A 17,950-nucleotide genomic window follows, 5' to 3' on the forward strand; every position below is an offset into this window, starting at 1 on the left:
GTTCTTATATCGTAAATTAACCCATCTCTATTAATCTATAAGTTGCCATGTGGCTCGTGGCTTACCCGTACCTTACATCTTGCTTTTCATGGCAGCGGCTGGCAGTGTCTCTCTACCTCAGCCTTCCACTTCCCAGAATTCTCTTCTCTCCTTGTCCCACCTATACTTCCAGTCTGGCTACTGGCCAATCAGTGTTTTATTTATTAACCAATCAGAGCAACACATTTAACATACAGAACATCCTACAGCATTTTTCCTTTTAATTTTTAATTTAATTTTAATTTTCAATTCAAAATTGTGATTTTTGATTTTGCTGATTTTATATTTCCTCAAATTGTATAATTGTGAATTGCTATAAAAACTTACCTCATAGGGCCTGTATATATGCATATAACCCCAGCACCGGAAAGGCAGAGACAGGAAGATCCATAGAGCTTGCTTGAAAGGCTTTCTAGCTTAATAGGTGAGCTCAAGGTTTCAGTGAGTCTATCACCAATTACTTTTAAATGAGTTGGATGGCTGGTATCGCACCAGGCTCAGGAGGTAAAGGCACTTGCTGCCAAGCCTGATGACCTGCGTTCAGTCCCATGGCATAAGGCAAGAACCAACTCTCTCAGTTGTTTCCGGATTCCACATGTGTTCCTTGGCATGTGTATATCTCCCATACACTAACTAGCTATCTAAATAATAAATAAATGTGTAAGAAATAAATAAATAAATAATCCCGGAGGAGAGCAAGAGAAAAACATCCAGTGTGATGCTCGGGCCTCCTTATAAATGTGCACACACATGCACAGGGACGCACAAGCACACACGAATATGCACATACACAAGACACATCTTGATATGTATTGAAAGTAAACAAAAGGCATCAAATATGACAGAAAGTCTTTAACTATTGGTACCGCACCAAGGAAGACCATCCTTCCTCCCCTTTGTTGTTCTTCCAGTGCTGGAGGTTGAATCGAGGGCCTCATGCATGTTAGGCAAAAAAAAAAAAAAAAAAAAAAAAAAAAAAAAAAAAAAAAAAAAAAAAAAAAAAAACCTCTCCACTAGTCTGCCCCAGGTATTTCATCAATATATTTTAAGTTTGTTTTTATTCTCTAAAGTACTCAGGCTGGCTTGGAGGGCTTTCTGTGTTAGAGCTGCCTGTGATCTTCCAGATCTCCCTAAGTGAGATCACAGCACTGAGCCACCAAGCCTGGATTCCTTGTTTTTATTAGCATTCACAGAAGCAACCGATAACATATTTTCTTGTTTTATCCAAGTTTCTGCTGGAATGTTGATAGCATGGCTTAATTAGCCTTCCACTTCTAGTTGAGGTGGCTAATCAGACATTTGGAGACCAGCTGAATTACTATAGTCATCAATAAAATAATAGAAAATTACCCAGGCTCTCTCAGACATACATGGAGCCTGGGGCAAGAATACAAATGGAGAGCCACATGCTGTAATCTAAATATTTGAAGAGTTGCAAATCAAGCAAAGGATTTACTCGATAAGATGTGCTCAACTCTCTTAGCATGAGCAGATTACCTTCAAAGTCACACTGCACCGTTCCTGGATCTGTTCGTGCTGTGGACAGCTCCCTCTTAGCCTCAGAAACTGTTGATTTTGATGGTGGCATGACACTTTTAAGTCAAGCAACTTGGAAGTGTTGGGAAAGTCATGGTGGAAAAGAGTAATAACACACTTGTGGTCATCTCACCTGGCCTATGAACACTGCTCCTTTGAAGCAGGACGTGGTCTGTGTATTCACAGATAAATTCTTGGCCCCAGCGGGAGCACTTGCTGTCTCAACATATGGAGAACATTGAAGTGCGTATTTTCACCCAGGTATTTTCTAGAAGAATAAAATGTACACAATTTGACCAGTTGGCCAAAGAACCTAGTTAAGAGAAAAAATCCATAAAATTTCTGTTAGGCCAGTTTGGCTGGTTTGTTCCCTGGTATTTGTGAGTCTGTGAAAGATCCCCAGTTACTCCTTTAGCTTGAGGAGTCACAGGCATTACTCATCCTCTAGTCTGGATGAAAACAATGTTAGTACAAATAATGGTCTGGATCCAGCCTCAAATGCAAGAGCCTATCACACGGAACAGTGTGCTGCCCGTGGGAAACCTGGAGTGGTCAGTTTGTACTACTAAGAACCCACTGGCAGCATCTGTTACTCTCTGCTTTACCGCCTGTTTTCAAGGGCTGTAGCAGGTTTTAAAGATCACGGATCTGTTTGTTGTCAGGGTGGTGTGGCATATTGCTAGGGTAGGCTGATGGACTGATAAAGACTGGGGCTATGGAACTTCAAGTTTCCTTAATAATAGGACTGAGCTGAGGAGATGGCTCTGTCATTAAGGTGCTTGTCATTCAACATGAGGATTGGACTTCAAAACTGTTGGGTGCTGTGGTACATATTTATAATCTCAGTGTTGTTGTGGCAGAGGCAGGTGGATCCCTGGGGTTCACTGGTCTACCAATCTTGCTGAACTGGCAAGCTCCAGGTTAGAGGAGAGACCCTGTCTGTATTAATTACTTTCTATTGCTATGATAAGACACCATGACCAGAGCAACTTAAAGAAGAATGAGTTTATTTGGGGCTCACAGTTGAGGGGGCTAGACTCCATGAGAGCAGAGTAGAGGTTGCAGGCATGTGCATTCAAATCATTGCTTTAAAAACACAGATTTTGTCAGGTGGTGGTGGTACACGCCTTTAATCCCAGCGCAGAGGCAGGTGGATCTCTGTGAGTTCAAGGCCAGTTTGGGCTACAGAGTGAGTTCCAGGGAAGGTGCAAAGCTACACAGAGAAACCCTGTCTTGAAAAACCAAAAATAAATAAATAAGTAGATAGATAGATAGATAAATAAATAAATAAATAGATAGATAGATAGATAGATAGACAGATAAATAAATAAATAAATAAATAAATAAATAAATAAATAAATAAATAAATAAAATGAAAACACAGATTTCACCAGAAAAATGAGATTTCTGACTTCATTTCTAATGACAAAAACTCATCAATCATGACTGAATTCCAGACACTGAGGTTGGGCTGTCTCTACTGAAGTTCCAAGTGACCCAGTGGTTGGAGAGATGGCTCAGCTGTAAAAGCACTTGCCTTGTCAAAATGAGGACAAGAGTTCTGTCCTCAGAACACTGTTCTAGTTTGCTTTCTATTGCTGTGATAAATACCATGATCAAAAGCCATTGAGGAGGAAAGGGTTTATTTCATCTCATTCTTCCAGGTTAGCAGTCCATCACTGAGGGAATAAAGTCAGAAGCTCAAGCTTACTGGCTTGTTTTCCATGACTTGCTCAGCCCCATGCTTCTGTAACCCACAGGTGGCCCTTTCCACAGTGGGCTGGGCCCTCCCAAGTCAATCATTAATTAAGAAAATGCCCACAAGTGCTCCATACAGGCCAATCTGATGGAGGTATTTTCTAAACTTGGGATCCCTCTTCTTAGATGACTCAGTTTGTGTCAAGTGGACAAAAACTAACATAAATAAACTAACCAACACACTGATGTGGAGAGAAGGCTTGGTGTGCTGGCAAGCCCTTACAATCTCAGTGCTGGGGAGACAAAGATGCATTTCTGGTGCTCACTTGCCAGGCAGTCTAGTCAAATTAGTGAACATCAAGTCCTGAGGAGAAGTGTTATTTCAAAAAAATATAGTGGGCAGAGCCTGAAGAACAACACTCAAAGTCCATCTTTCTCACATACATGCATGCATGTGCGTGCATACACACACACACATTTAGATTCAAATCAATATGCTAAAATATTTCTACTACACTTTTATTATTTATTGTCTGTGGATGTGTGCTTTTTATAGTTCATCTGAGGAGGTCAGAGGGTGGCTTACAAGAGTCCATACTGTATTTCCACAATTCATCAACTCTGGTTGCATTCCAAAGAAGGGCTGCCCCTTCTGATAGCCATGACATTTCTATGTGGCTCAGTGACACCCAGCTTTGTTACATTTCAGAGGAGACTGGAAAAGAAGACAATAGCTCACAACCATTGTTGGAGATGGTCCATCACAAAGTTGGCTGCCAGAGCAAAGACAAGAATATGCATTTAAACTGAATTAGAGAAAAATTTAGTAACGGAGAGAGGAACTTGTTGTTATCAAAGTAGCACCAAAGATCAGAAAAAGAGAGGGCTGGTCTGAGACAAAAGGAGGGTAATAAGAAAGGAAAAAAGAGGCAGGTTTGGGAGCTTTTAACGTCAAAGAAGGCTTTTTCTGGCAATTTTTCCAGCTGCAGCCTGTCTGCGACATCAGAAATCCCATCAGATTCCTGGGGAGAGGATATTGTCCAAGACCAGCTGTGAGTGGAATGTGTACTCTACCTGGTTTCATCAGAGCCTAAGATCAAAGAAAGGCTCATTGTGCAGTTCAAGAGGAGAAGCAAGTGAACGGACAAGAAAATTGTCAAAAAGCACAAGGCAGGAGCAGAGTGAGAAGGAAATTGCTCATCATACTCTTTGATCCAAGCCATCAAGTGTTGTTTTGATCTACTATGCTTGAATGACACACTCAGAATCGAGGATGCTGGAGAGGTACCTCAGTAGATAGAGTGTGTGCTGCACAAATAAAAAGACTTGAATTTCATCTCCCTACCCTGTGGGAAAAGTCAGCTGGCCACAGGGGCATAAGCTTGTGCTCCAACACTGGGAAGATGTAAATGAGAAGATCTTGGGGGCTCTTTGGCTACCCAGTCTCACCGAATTAGTAAGCAAGGATCCAGTGAGGGCCCCTGTCTTGAAAAGTATGGTGGAGGTTGACTGAGGAAGCCACACAATGTTGAACATTGGTCTCACATACATGTCCATCTGTACACACATGTGCATATACGTGAACACATACACATACAAAAACGAATAAGATAAGCCTTTGAAGACAATTTAATTTATATTTCAAAGATAAATTCATTAAATTGATATAGAAAACATCATGAAAAGTTTTTTGAAAGTAAAATTTAAGATAAAACTGTCTTAAATCAAGCTAATTTTAAAACACATTCAGGTACAGGAAAGTGAGAAATCCCTGCCATAAACCTTGAATGTTTTCTGATGACATCCTTAGACTTTTGCGTGCTGGAAGCTAGCAGTCTGTTTGTACATTCCAATGGGGACTTTACCTGATCGCTAGGATGTTAGGTCAGACACAGTGAACTATTGATAGCTCCTGGGGGGGAGGGGGCCTAACGAGAGACCAGACCTGAAAGGTTCCCACTCCGCACAATCGAAGAAGTTAAAAGTCAGCCTTGTAGAGTGGCTGGCACAGCTGTGACCTTTTCCTAAGAACTTCAGTTCACAGAGTCAAGGAGAAAACCCGAAGTGGGAACATGAGCTTCTGTCACGTTTATCTGAACAAGTCAGTAGAACAGTTTACCAGACATCAATTTCAATCTTTGCAAATGATAGCTTCCATAATTTATCGTCGTAAATCATACACAAGTGTGACTTGGCCAGAGAGATAATTCCAAGCAAAACTTTAACTTTTACTATCAAATCCTTCATAAATCATATAAAAATCAAATATAAATGACCTGAGATTGTGATTACTAATGCAGAACTCATATTTCTTTATTAAGGCAGCATATATGGTCTTGGGAAACATTTAGAGAAATTAATGCTGTGTCTGATGGAAAGTTATCAACACATGAAGCAGAGATTTCCACCCTGACTACTTGAAAATGAACTAAGTCTCCAATTCGTAGTACCAATATTATATAAAATTCTCTATGGGAAAATCAAAAAATCAATGGCATTTCTCCCCTGGGACCCCATCCATTCTCAGGAGGGATTTTTTTGCATATTTTTCTAAATAAATTTAAATATTTTCTGCTAATACAAAAAAAAAGCTAAAAATATAAATCAAGTATGAAATGTATATTCATGGTCAAGTGTTCCTCAGTACAATTTTGATATTCTCTTCTTAGCCAGATTCAATCTCTTCCCCTGTGAACATAGGAGCATGCTAGCAAGTGCAATGATAAGTCAGTATTGTTGAGGGATAAATGTAACTGTGGTGACTGTCCCACATTCATTCTGCTGCTGTGATAAAACACTCTGACAAAGCAACTCGGGTTGGCTTACACTTCCAGCTCACAATCCATCATTGAGGGGGTCAGGGCATGAACTCAATCTGGAACTTGAACAGGAACTTGACTCTCTCTGGCTTCCATTCAGCTAGCTTTCTTATCTAGACAATACCTACTGCTTATGCATAGTACTACCGACAGTGGGCCCTCCCACACAAATAAGCAACCAAGACAATCTCTGTTAAACATAGCCATGGGCCAATCTGATCCCAGCAGTCCCTTAGTTAAGACTCCCATGGATAATGCTAGTCTATGTCAATTTGGCAGCTGAAGCTAAGACACTGACTAATTACTTGTGAGTGCTTTCTTAAAGCTACCTACAATAAAGAGTGGTGGTGATATTGTGTCCCCCAATATATTGTGCACCCTAATAAACTTATCTGGTCAGAGAACAGAACAGCCACTAGATAGACATAGAGGCCAGAAAATGGTGGCGCACACACGTTTAATCCTAGCATTCCAGAGGCAGAGATTCATGCAGATTTCTGTGAGTTCAAAGCCACATGGGAAACAGCCAGGCATGGTGACACACGACTTTAATCCCAGGAAGTGATGGCAGGAAGCAGAAAGGTATATAAGGCGTGAGGGCCAGGAACTAAGTTTATTAAGCTTTTAGGCTTTTAGCAGCAGTTCAGCTGAAATCCATTTGGATGAGGACACAGAGGCCTCCAGTTTGAGGAAACAAGATCAGCTAAGGAACTGGTGAGGTGAGGTTAGCTGTGTCTTGTTCTGCTTCTCTGATCTTTCAGCGTTCACCCCAATACCTGGCTCCTGGGTCTGATTTTTATTAATAAGACCTTTTAAGATTCATGTTACAAAGAGTTCCTCATTTCTTTTTTTTTTTTTTTTTTTTTTTTTTTTTGGTTTTTCGAGACAGGGTTTCTCTGTGTAGCTTTGTGCCTTTCCTGGTTCTCGCTCTGTAGACCAGGCTGGCCTTGAACTCACAAAGATCCACCTGCCTCTGCCTCCCAAGTGCTGGGATTAAAGGTGTGCGCCACTACCACCCGGCGAGTTCCTCATTTCTTTATTATGAGCTGTTAACCAGCTGGGTGGCTGTCATGGTGTCTTGCATCATCACCACAGACATGTGATTTTTTTGTTCCACCTGGAAATGTCACCCAGTAGCTTCAGCTATTTAGGGTCCATGAAAATCATGTGCCATTTTTTGTTGCTTCTGTATGTGATGTTTGCGATGCTGTGATGCAGCTGGTGAGATGTGTCTCATGTGATCTCCCAACTTCCCACCTCCCAACCACTCACCTGCCATTTGTGCATTTTCTGAGAGCTTCAGTGCATTAAACCTCTCTTCCTGTTCTTGTGTCTTTGGCAGCCTTACAAGAGTGACTAAGTCACAACCAAGCAGTTCTAAGGCCTTCCACATTATGTCCCACCCATGCAGCTGTTTTGCTCTGGGGCCATTCTGAGTCCCAGGCAACTCTAACAGCCTTGCAACATAATGGATATAAAACTAGAGTGTAAGTGCTTCCTTGGCTACTTCACATATTGGTAGGGCAGAATACCCAGACGGACATAACTTAAGGAAGAATGGGCTTATTTTGGCTCACAGTTTGGGGGTACTGTCCACCATGCCGAGAAGGCATGACAGCTGGGCCTGAGGCAACTGGTCATCCTGCATCCAGAGTCAAGAAGCAGAGAAAGTCAAGGGTTATGTACAACTTGCCTTCCCCCTCTGTATTCAGTTCAAGACCCCACCATTGAATGGAACTACCTTAATTAAACCAGTCTAGAAACCATCTCTCAGAAATGCTCAAGGACTTGCTCTTCAGGGATTGTATTTTCATTCTGTTCAGTTGACCATCAATATTAACCATGACTAGTGCTTTCTTCCTCCTGAGGTACTCTAGAGAGGATCAGGAAGGAAACCCCCAAACCCCCTCCCACTTTACCCCCTTCAGATTGTTCTCCCCTCTGTGAAACATGAGATTCCAGTTTTGTTATATTCAGTGTTCTGCATATTTTCCTTCTATACTGTTTCTACCCTGAATGTTTTGGGCAAGAATCTTGTTATTGAAAATACAATGCTCTTTTATTCTCCTTCAGCCTTTTCAAGAACTATTGCACAGCCAATATTTTCTGTGTGAAGCAGAGGATTAAGGGGATTCTTCGAAAAATGAAAGGTGGTTAACAAAAAATGATGAGAATAAACTTACCATTACTGCTCAAATTTATAAAAATAGAAGTGTCTTATAATACCTTTACATTGTCAATTTAATTCTTGCAAAGTTCACAAATTAAAAAATGTCCCTATTAAAACTGCAAAGTGCTCACATTGAAAGTACTTAGATGCTGCAGTAAACCTATCATATCTTTGTAAATAAGTTATCAACATTTTCCATGGGTAATTTTTTTATTGTTTTCAAGATTTATAAAGTATTTTCATGAAATCAATAAATTCCTTAATTCATATTAGACAGATCTAGACTTGAACAAAGATATTGAAACTTAAATTGACTTGCTACCGACAGTGTGTATATGTTCATTTTCAGGCAAATGAACTACAGAGTGCTTCTGTATGTTCACAGTGGATCTCTGAACTTAGGACTCTGTACTGCAATTCAGCTTAGTGGTAGAACAAACATAATGCTTCTTACATGCTATAATATTCATTTTTGAAAAGACAAAAAATAAAATTACATTTCATAGTTATTTAAAATATGTCAATAAAGAAGAAAATTAATAACCAATATACAGAAGGAGTGGGGAAATATTTTCTTGATGTAGGAGTCAGGATCACTACTTTGTGTAACTGGAAAATAGAAGGTTATTGTTGTTTGCATGCTTTGTTTCCAGAAAGTTCCATATATTATTGTTCAAAATTCTTTAAAATGTTTTTGCTAGGTCTTAGAAAATTTTGACCAGAAAATCGAAGTAAAATAAAAGTACAGAAAGTAAATGTGAGGAATAAAGTATTTTGTGCCTGTCCTATGATTGTACATCTCAAATTCAAAGAAATTACCTAGAAAACATACACAAATATCTGGCTAGAGAAAAATAAGCACTTCAAGTTTAAAAGTAGATGAAAGCATCATAATAACATTTAGAAAGTAAAGCAAAAGGAAAAGTAATAAACAGATACAGCCCCCTCATAGTAGGAAACATTTAAAAGTGTACATAACTTTTAAAAAATGTACATCTATTACAGGTATATTATATGATGAATGATGGAAGAACATGAGAGAAGATGCCCTGGTCGGGAGAACATGTCCTCCTCTAACATTGTACACTTAAGAGAGAGGAGGAGAGAAGATGGGGAGGTGAGAGAGGAGACAGAGGAAAGAGAAAGTGAGAAAAGAGGAGACAGAGGAGGGAGAAGACAGTGGACAGAGAGAAAGGAGATGCAAGGGTGAGGAGATCCTAGGGAATGTGGCTTTTCAAAGCGGTGGAGAAAGCCTGGTTGCTGGCTATGATGGTGAGGCAAATGAGAGGACAGTCACTATTCTCTTGACTTGCACAGTAGGAGCAGTAGTCCCAACAGATATTTTGTTCTTTACTAGCTCCATCATAAATTATTTGTGTTAATTTGCTGAAAATATACATAGTAAAGAAAGGTAACATCCTATAGTTACTTCACAACCAATAGTAATTCTTATACTTCACGATTAAAATTGCATTTATTTTCCATTTTACCATAAATATTTAATAATTGTCATGCTAACAGTTCCAGAATGCTGCTTATTTTTTGCTTCTCAAATCCATAGGACATTTTGCATTATTTCTATCTTTTATATTTATAGATAACAATTGTGGAACAACCCTATGCATACAAGCTCTTTGGTTACTGTGAATTTTAGAACTAGGAATCCCTGTAGGTGAACAAGGGTCTGTCTGCTTCCTTAATCTTTTTATGGCTGTGTCCTCTCTGCTGCTGTGCTCCAGATAAACATGAAGATGTTGATTTTTTTTATTTTCTCTCTTTTTTCCTTTGTAAATTACTGTTTTATTTAGTATTAGAAAGTTTTGAGGTAGAAATAAAAATGCTTTTGTAAAGTAAGCCTGTAAGAGGCAAGCAATTACAGATATTTTTATGTGGGCTAATCAGTATTCTTTAAAAAGAGTAATCAAGTGGTGTCTGCAATTACTAAAGCTGCTTGGCTTACACATACAATTAAACCTGAAGAATGTACTCACTTCTTACATTCCTGCTTCTTCAGAGCTTGTAACTAAGAGTTGATTTTTATTTTTTCCACGATGAAGCTCAGTTTTGGAGGAATTCCAGTGCCAAGCAAACCGGGGACGTTTTTAAAGAAAAACTTCCATGGCTGTATTGAAAACCTCTACTACAATGGAGTGAACATCATCGACTTGGCCAAAAGACGCAAACACCAAATCTACTCTGTGGTAAGTCCACTCTCTGTCACCTGGTGCTTTGTGGACTTGGCTAAGTCTTGCTTTGGTGCTCTACCCCTGTACCTCTTCACACTGTGTTTATCTTACATGCTTAGAATTTTCATCAGCCAAGGCTGGGTATGTAGTTCAGTTGGTAGAGTGTGTGTCTAGCATGCTTTAAAACCCTGAGTTCCATCCCTGTGTCCACATAAAAACAGGTGTTTTGGTTATTTTCTAACTATGGCCTAACAAGAAACAGTTTAGCGTAGGAAGGCTTTTTTTCTGGTTCATAGCGTGAGACAGTGGCTTTCGTCATTGCAGAGAAAACACGGCAATAAAAGTGGGAGACTGGCTAGTGACGTCTCATCAGCACTTAAGACAGAGAGTGAACAGGAACTGTGGCTGGGTTTAAAACCTCAGGCGTTCTACCAGTGACCAACCTACAGCAAGGTCCCACCTCCTTAAGGTTCCAAAACCTTCGTAAACAGACCCACCTTCTAGATACTAAGTGTTCAAACCTGAGATTATGGAGAATATTTCATACCCAAACTACAATTGGCATGGTAGTGCACACCCATAATCCCAGAATTTGGGAGGTGAAAGCAGGTAGATCAGAATTTCAAGTCATCCTCCATTATATAGCAACTCTGAGGTGAGTTTGCTACATGAGGTCCTGCCTCAAAAAATTAAAAATGAAATAAAACAGTCATTGTCCTATTATCTGACTTTATATTGGAAAAGAGCCAGCTGAGAAAGAGGCACTGAAAATCAGTTCATTGGTAAAGTCAAGTATAGACATGCAGAGAATACTGGTTTTTTGGCTGCATGGGAGATTTGAAATCTATGCAGGCTAATATGGATTTTATTTTAAAATTTCTAAGAAATGTAATGAAGGCATGGATCCCATTGAATTATGTAGCTAGGACATTGTGTGTGTACTTGTTAGTTATATTAAGCAGGGCATTTTAAATGATACTGCAATGTTGGTGTCTTAGAGGTTCCTTGTGGATCACTTGTAATCACAGTGGATAAAGTCTTCACTAATTTACTAAAGTCTATTTTCCTTACACACCTTGAGTTTTACGAGGGGTCTTTAAAAACTTATTCTTGAATTTTCTTTCCTCTTTTCAATTCAATTGCTCTTACATCTCCCTGCACTCCCTTTCAAATTTACGGCCTCTTTTTCTTTATTATTAAACACACACACACACACACACACACACACACACACACACACACACACAAATACAAGCTGCTGAGTCCATTTATTGCTGCTCATATGCATATCTTTTGGGGGCTGATTACTTGAGATTGGATAACCTATCAAAAGTCTCGTCCCTGGAGAAGACTTACACTCCCCCTCTCAGCAGCCATTAACTTCCTGCAGCTCTTCATCTAGTGAGATTTCCCCTATCCACACTGGCATGTCAACTGCTGTTGTCACTGCGCAGGCTTTACTTAGGCAGCTGTATTGTGGAGATTGATTTGTGCTTCCCTGAAAATATAGAAAACACTGTCATGCATCAAACATTCTAGGTATATATATTACTGCCCTATTCTCAATTCCTGTTAATGCCTTAATATAATGGGGACTCAACAATAATGTGTGCACTTCCAGAAATAATTAAGAATTTATATATTTCTTCTAATTCTCTGAACGTTTGGTGTTACCACATGCTGAGTTCTGTTTAGTACTATTGGAGCAGGATGAATGGGTCTGTTTGCCATGTAATAATAGCATTCTCTTTCTCTAGTGATAACTTTATTCTGGTCTACTTTACCTAACTATAATGTTGGCATGTGATCTCTTTTCTTCTTGTATGGATTTCTTTTTGTTTGTTTGTTTGTTTGTTTTTTGTTTTTTGGGACAAGATTTCTCTGTATAGCCCTGGCTGTCCTAAAACTTGCTCTGTAGACCAATCTGGCCTTGAACTCAGAGATCTGCCTGCTTCTGCCTCCTGAGTACTGGGATTAAAGGTATGTACCATCACCACCCAGCAAGCTCTTTTCAATATTTGCATTCTATTGTTTTCCCACATTGTTTGGTTTTTAAGTTGTCGCTATCATTATTTGTTGTTTACAATAAAAAATTGGGTCATGAATTTTAATTCACACAAAATTTTAAGGGGTATACTTGGTCCATTTACACTTAATCTAATTATTGATATGTGAAAGTTCAAATATCTATTTATAATTCATGTCTTCTGTTTGTTCTGTTGCTGTTTTAATTCTTTTCCTTTTAAAAATAATATGTGTGTTGAATGAATATTAGAATTTGATTTTGGAATGTGAGTGTCTGTTATGGACTGTTGATTTAAGATTTGTTACATTTGTTTATGCCGTGGGATATTTGTTTAATAAAGCAAAGATGTGTTGCATTCTCTTATGTTGCATTTGTTTAACTTGGTGAAGCTTTGTTACTGTGCCTGCCTAAAACAACTGATTGGTCTAGTAAAGAGATGAATGGCCAATAGCTGGGCAGGAGGGAGGGATAGGCAGTGCTGGCAGGGGGAGAGAATAAATAGAAGAAAAGAAAGGAGGGAGGAGCAAGAATAGGAGAAGAGAATGAAAGGGGCCAGTCATCCAGGAGCACAGTAAGACATGGAATAAGAAGGAAAAAAAAAGATACACAGAAATATAAAAAGGTGAAATCTCAGAGGCAAAAGGTAGATGGGATAAGTTAAGTTAATCTGGCTAGAAACAATGGTCATTCATAAGTAAGCATAAGCCTGTGTGTACTGGGAGCTGGCTGGTGGGCTCCCAAAGAGTAAAACAAACAAACAAGGACAAAGAAAAGCCCAACCAACTACAAGTGTCTCCCTGCATAGCTTTTGTTTGTGGTTTCTCAGGTATAATGTATATACGTAACTTTTCGCAGCTTAATGTTTTTATCATTTGATCATTATAATTGAAATATAGAGAAGTTATCTCTTTTACCTCTTTTTAAATCCATCTATTCACCTCTTACATTTATTTAATTGTTCTAGTTATTTCCTTTCTTTGTAATTAGAACTTTATCAGTTGCTTTTGCTTTTGCTTTAATTTTCCAAAATAATTTCAAAAATTTCAGAGAAAAAGTGCTTATTATATTTATTCTTTTCTGGTACAGTTTAAAATTTGGAAAGAAAGCAAAGAGAGGGTGATAGGCACGAGGGAGGATGGAAGGCGGACAGAATGACACGTGAGTCACAGAAGGGCTTTAAATCGCCCCACGTTTTAACTCTGCCCATAGTTTTTTTCTCCCTGTTTGGGATGTGAGAGTTGACCTTTCTGTGTAGTGAAGAGCACAGCAAGAGGCAGCTGTGGGAAACAGCACACTGTGCTGCTCCTCTGAGTCCGTGACTCTGAAAGCTGCAGAGTCATGCTTTTAGACAGGAGTCGGCACTGAGCACGTTTGTCACACTGACCCATTTAGAAAGGAGTTTTATAACCTTGAAAATTACATTTGTTCTTCTGTTTAAAACAATATAAAATCATTCTAATGTAATTTAATATATATCAAATCTGCACTGTTATATATAAAACCAAGATTTATTTTTAAAATATATTATGTATTTTTTCTTCTTTATTCTCTCAAATCTCCTCTTATGCCGTTTCTATTTAGATATTTTTTATAGCTATGCTTTTTAGCATATATATGAATACATCAAATTCTCATATCTTCTTTCATCTAGGAGTATTATGATTGATTTCTTTGATATAAAATTGAGAGTTGTCAGATCTTTTTATTTGGCACGTGGAAATTTTGACTCTCTTCTCTCAGTGACAGATGCATTGTCTCTATGACAAAAGCAACCTGGTTGCTTTTTCTCTGAGGGTGCTGTGTATTTTCTCTCTGGGTTATATCAAAGTTTGTTTTTGATGTTAGCAGTTAGAAGTTTGAGTGTGATGTGAATGGCTTTGGATTCTTTGGCATTTCCTGTTAAGGTTTTTTCTCAGTTACTTGAGTATATAAGCTTTTTACCCTATTTGGGTATTTTACCCTATTTGGGCAACTTTCTGTCGTTATATGTGGGCAGCTTTCTATCACTATATGTTGAGGTGTGTAGAGACCTTTTATTTACACAATCTGCGGGCGAGGGTGGAAATATGTCGTGTGGATAACCAAAAGACAGGATAGGATCTCCTGGAGCCAGAGTCACAGGCAGTTGAAAGATCTGTCACAACAAAGTAGGTGCCGGGAACTGAGCTTGGGTCCTCTACAAGAGCCAGAGACACTCAAGCACTGAGCCATTTCTCCAGCCTCTATCTGGATATTTTATAACTAGTGTCTTTTATCTGAACTTAATCATCCTTTTGTTATAGCTTGCCAGGCTACTTTATTTTAGATGTTGCTCACGACAAAATGACTTTGACATATTCTTTTCAATTGATGGTATAGATTCACCACTGTTTTATTCTTCTCATTGGTATTACATGCATCTATTAAATTTAAAGTTTAATTGTATTTGTCTTTCTGTGTGTGTGTGTGTGTGTGTGTGTGTGTGTGTGTGTGTGTGTGTGTGGTGTGTCTGTGTGCTCCTTACTAAGTAATCTAGTCGAGCCTAGTGGCCTGGCCTGCATAACTGAAGGTATAAGGCAGGAAGGAACTGAGGTCATACACGGTTCAACATTGCTTTGGCCTTGGGCAGCTGGATGATGGAGAAAGCTGGACTTACTTTTATCTATCAAGTCCTGCAAACTGTCATCATAGGCTCCAGTCAATTCTTGTCCTAATGGACAGATTGCAGAGGTAGGGGTGTGGTTTGATTTCTGGAAGAGGCAAAGAGGCAGGGTTGTGGCTTTTCTTCTTTAATGATGAGATATGTTAAATTCTGTCACTAATTAAACAGAATAGCTGGAAGTGAAATTCAATAGCTTGAGGAAAGATTATATGGGTTTCTGGTGTCAGCAATCTGATACTATTCCCTTTTCTGGATGAATCCTGAGTCAAAATGTTAATAAATGTTTTCCAATCTTTTTACTTAACTACAGCATTTACCAGATTGCCCGAAAGTTTTCTACTCCATTTAAGTCCTCAGGGCTTAGTTGGCAGTATAGTTAATATAAGGCACAGAGAACCATTTAGCACTAATGCATTTGGGAAAAAAGATTTAATCTAAGAATACTATTTTACTGTGCAGGTAGAAAAATCTTAGCTTTCACCTGTACAATATAAAGAAAGAAACACACATTATTCTTCTCCCAAATTTTTGCTTTCATCTTCCTTATCAAATGAGAATTTGCACAGACACAGCCATACACAGACCACACACACACATACATACACACACACACACACACACACACACACACACACACACACACACACCCCTGGTATATTTCTTTGGCATTCCTTCAGAGATGTACTGGTTCACACTATTAAATACAAAAAATACAGACACTTTCATTCCTGTAGTCAAGCTTAAAGTTTCCCCCAAAGACACCACAACTGCCTCAAGTCAACTTTGTTCCAAGTCCCACAATCACTGTGGTGCTGCTGTTAAGAATTCTAGAAAATCAAGGCTAGTTACTGTTTCTTGCGTGATGTTCATTTCCAGTGTTCATAGTTTTCTTGCCATCACTGAGCCTTCAAAAGGCTTCAGAAGTTCAAGGTTTATCATGAGATTAACAGAATCAAGAAAAAAAAAAGGCCAAGAGGGTTAGTTTATTACATAAATTACAAATTTTGACTCAAGGGTCAAGAAAATTCAGACTTCCTTCTACCTCGTGGAGCACAAGCCTTTCTTGTAGGCTCTGTTCAGACAGCATCCCCTTTGCAATCCATCATCCCTTTCTTATGGGACCTGCCCACTTCCCTGGAGATTTAACAGCTGCTCCATGAGGATAATTCAATTTAGTCTTTATAGCCAGATTTGACTACAGGACGATCTTCCACATTTCAGAATGCAGTAAAATTAACAGCTTAAAGTAGACATAAAAAATACCTAGCTATTCTTCTCCAAATCCACCACCCTGTGTTAATACAGCTCCATATAATAAATAATCAGAAAGTAAATGGGCCATTGAAGTGTGTGTGTCGTAGCTGTAGTGTGGATTATTATACACATAGTACAGGAAGCAAATTGCCTTGATAGCTCCCTGAGCATGATTAATTTCAAGCTCTGCGCGCTATAAGAAATGGTGCTTTCTTGTGACCTTTATTTTGTGAGTGTGAGATTCCCCCCACACCTTTTGACACAAGGAGAGTAACATGATTATTTGGTCATTAGCTGGCTCCCATTCTCTTCACATAAAGATTCAAATGATCTTTTTTTTTTTTTATACCAACATAAGAGCTCAGCTCTGAAGAGATAGTTAAGTCTATAAATTGTTTGATTTGTAAGCACAAGATCCTGAGTTTGATCATCAGAACTCACATGAGGGAAAAAAAGAAACAAACCAACCAACCAAACAACAAAACAAAACAGTTAAAAATGGTAGAATAAGTCTGTAATTTCAGTGCTAGAGAGATGCAGACAGGAAGATCCCTAGTCTGGTTGGTGAGTTTCAGGAGAGTGAAAGTGCTTTTCAAATAAAAAAGTGGACGGTATGTAGGAAGTGACACTCGAAATTGTGCTCTGTCCTACACAGGGCATGTACACGCATTGTCATGCAGATCCACACACAACACAAAGGACTCATGTTACTTTACTTGGTCTTCCATTAAAGAGGAGAAAAAAGCCAATAGCTAAAAACAAGCCTGTGAGTTTCATACAATTAGCTACAAAGCCCGTTGATCAAGTCATATCACTTATATGTGGCTGTCTCCAGGTAGCTGAAGTCAAAGCATTGGATGGACAGAGGCCAACACCAAACACATACCATGACCTCTCAGCCACATGGCTAATGTTGCTGAGGGATCACAGTGTTCCTATCCATTTATTCTAGGCAAGGTTTAATGGTCTTCTAACCAGAGTTCCCGTAAGTAGCTCTCTTGGCACTCTGGTCAGGAGTGTGAGTACAGAGGTTCCATGAATCATTCAGCTGTGCAGCTTTGGGAAAGTGACCACATGCTGGTGCTCTCTAATGAAAAGTGGGAGAATTATAGTACCTCCTTTTAAGTGCCAATACAATTCATAGTCAACAGGGAATATCTGAGTACCCAGCATCCTAGGCTGTTGAGTAAAACAACCTTCAAATTTCTGTTCAGCTGAAGTGGGTTTGTGAGCTGAGCCAATACTAACTTGCCATTTTACACAGTGCAAGAATGGGGTCACATATAGTTTCCATGCCTTTGACTGCATCTGAATTGTAGTTTGCCCCTGAACTGTGTTAGTAACAAAGTGGTTTTGAGTAGCCATATTATTACAATCTCATCTGTCTCTTTCTCTTGGAGAAATATAATGATCACTCCAAACTTGACTAAATGATTGGCTCCTTTAAAACAAGACTTTTCAGAATAGAAATATAGAAGATATTTTCTGGTGGACTTGGGTAAATTACACATATAAATGAGCAGGCAGTGAGCATTTGTGAAGTTTGTCATTATTTGTCTGCACCTAAGAGACTACAAGGTA

At 39.0% G+C, this 17,950-nt stretch overlaps 1 protein-coding gene across 3 annotated transcripts in view; it reads left to right on the forward strand.

Annotated features, from left to right (window-relative positions):
* Positions 1–17,950, forward strand: part of LOC131925151 (contactin-associated protein like 5-1-like) — an 898,625-nt gene that overhangs the window by 428,160 nt on the left and 452,515 nt on the right. For 2 of the 3 annotated variants that reach the window (XM_059280429.1, XM_059280430.1), the window contains exon 7: positions 10,320–10,460. In XM_059280429.1, the coding sequence (XP_059136412.1) occupies positions 10,320–10,460 (141 nt within the window). Of the gene's footprint in view, positions 1–10,319; positions 10,464–17,950 lie in introns of all 3 variants that reach the window. The other variant, XM_059280428.1, reaches the window with a different exon arrangement.

Source organism: Peromyscus eremicus, chromosome 15 (assembly GCF_949786415.1).
Source record: "Peromyscus eremicus chromosome 15, PerEre_H2_v1, whole genome shotgun sequence".
Taxonomy (NCBI): Eukaryota; Metazoa; Chordata; class Mammalia; order Rodentia; family Cricetidae; genus Peromyscus; species Peromyscus eremicus.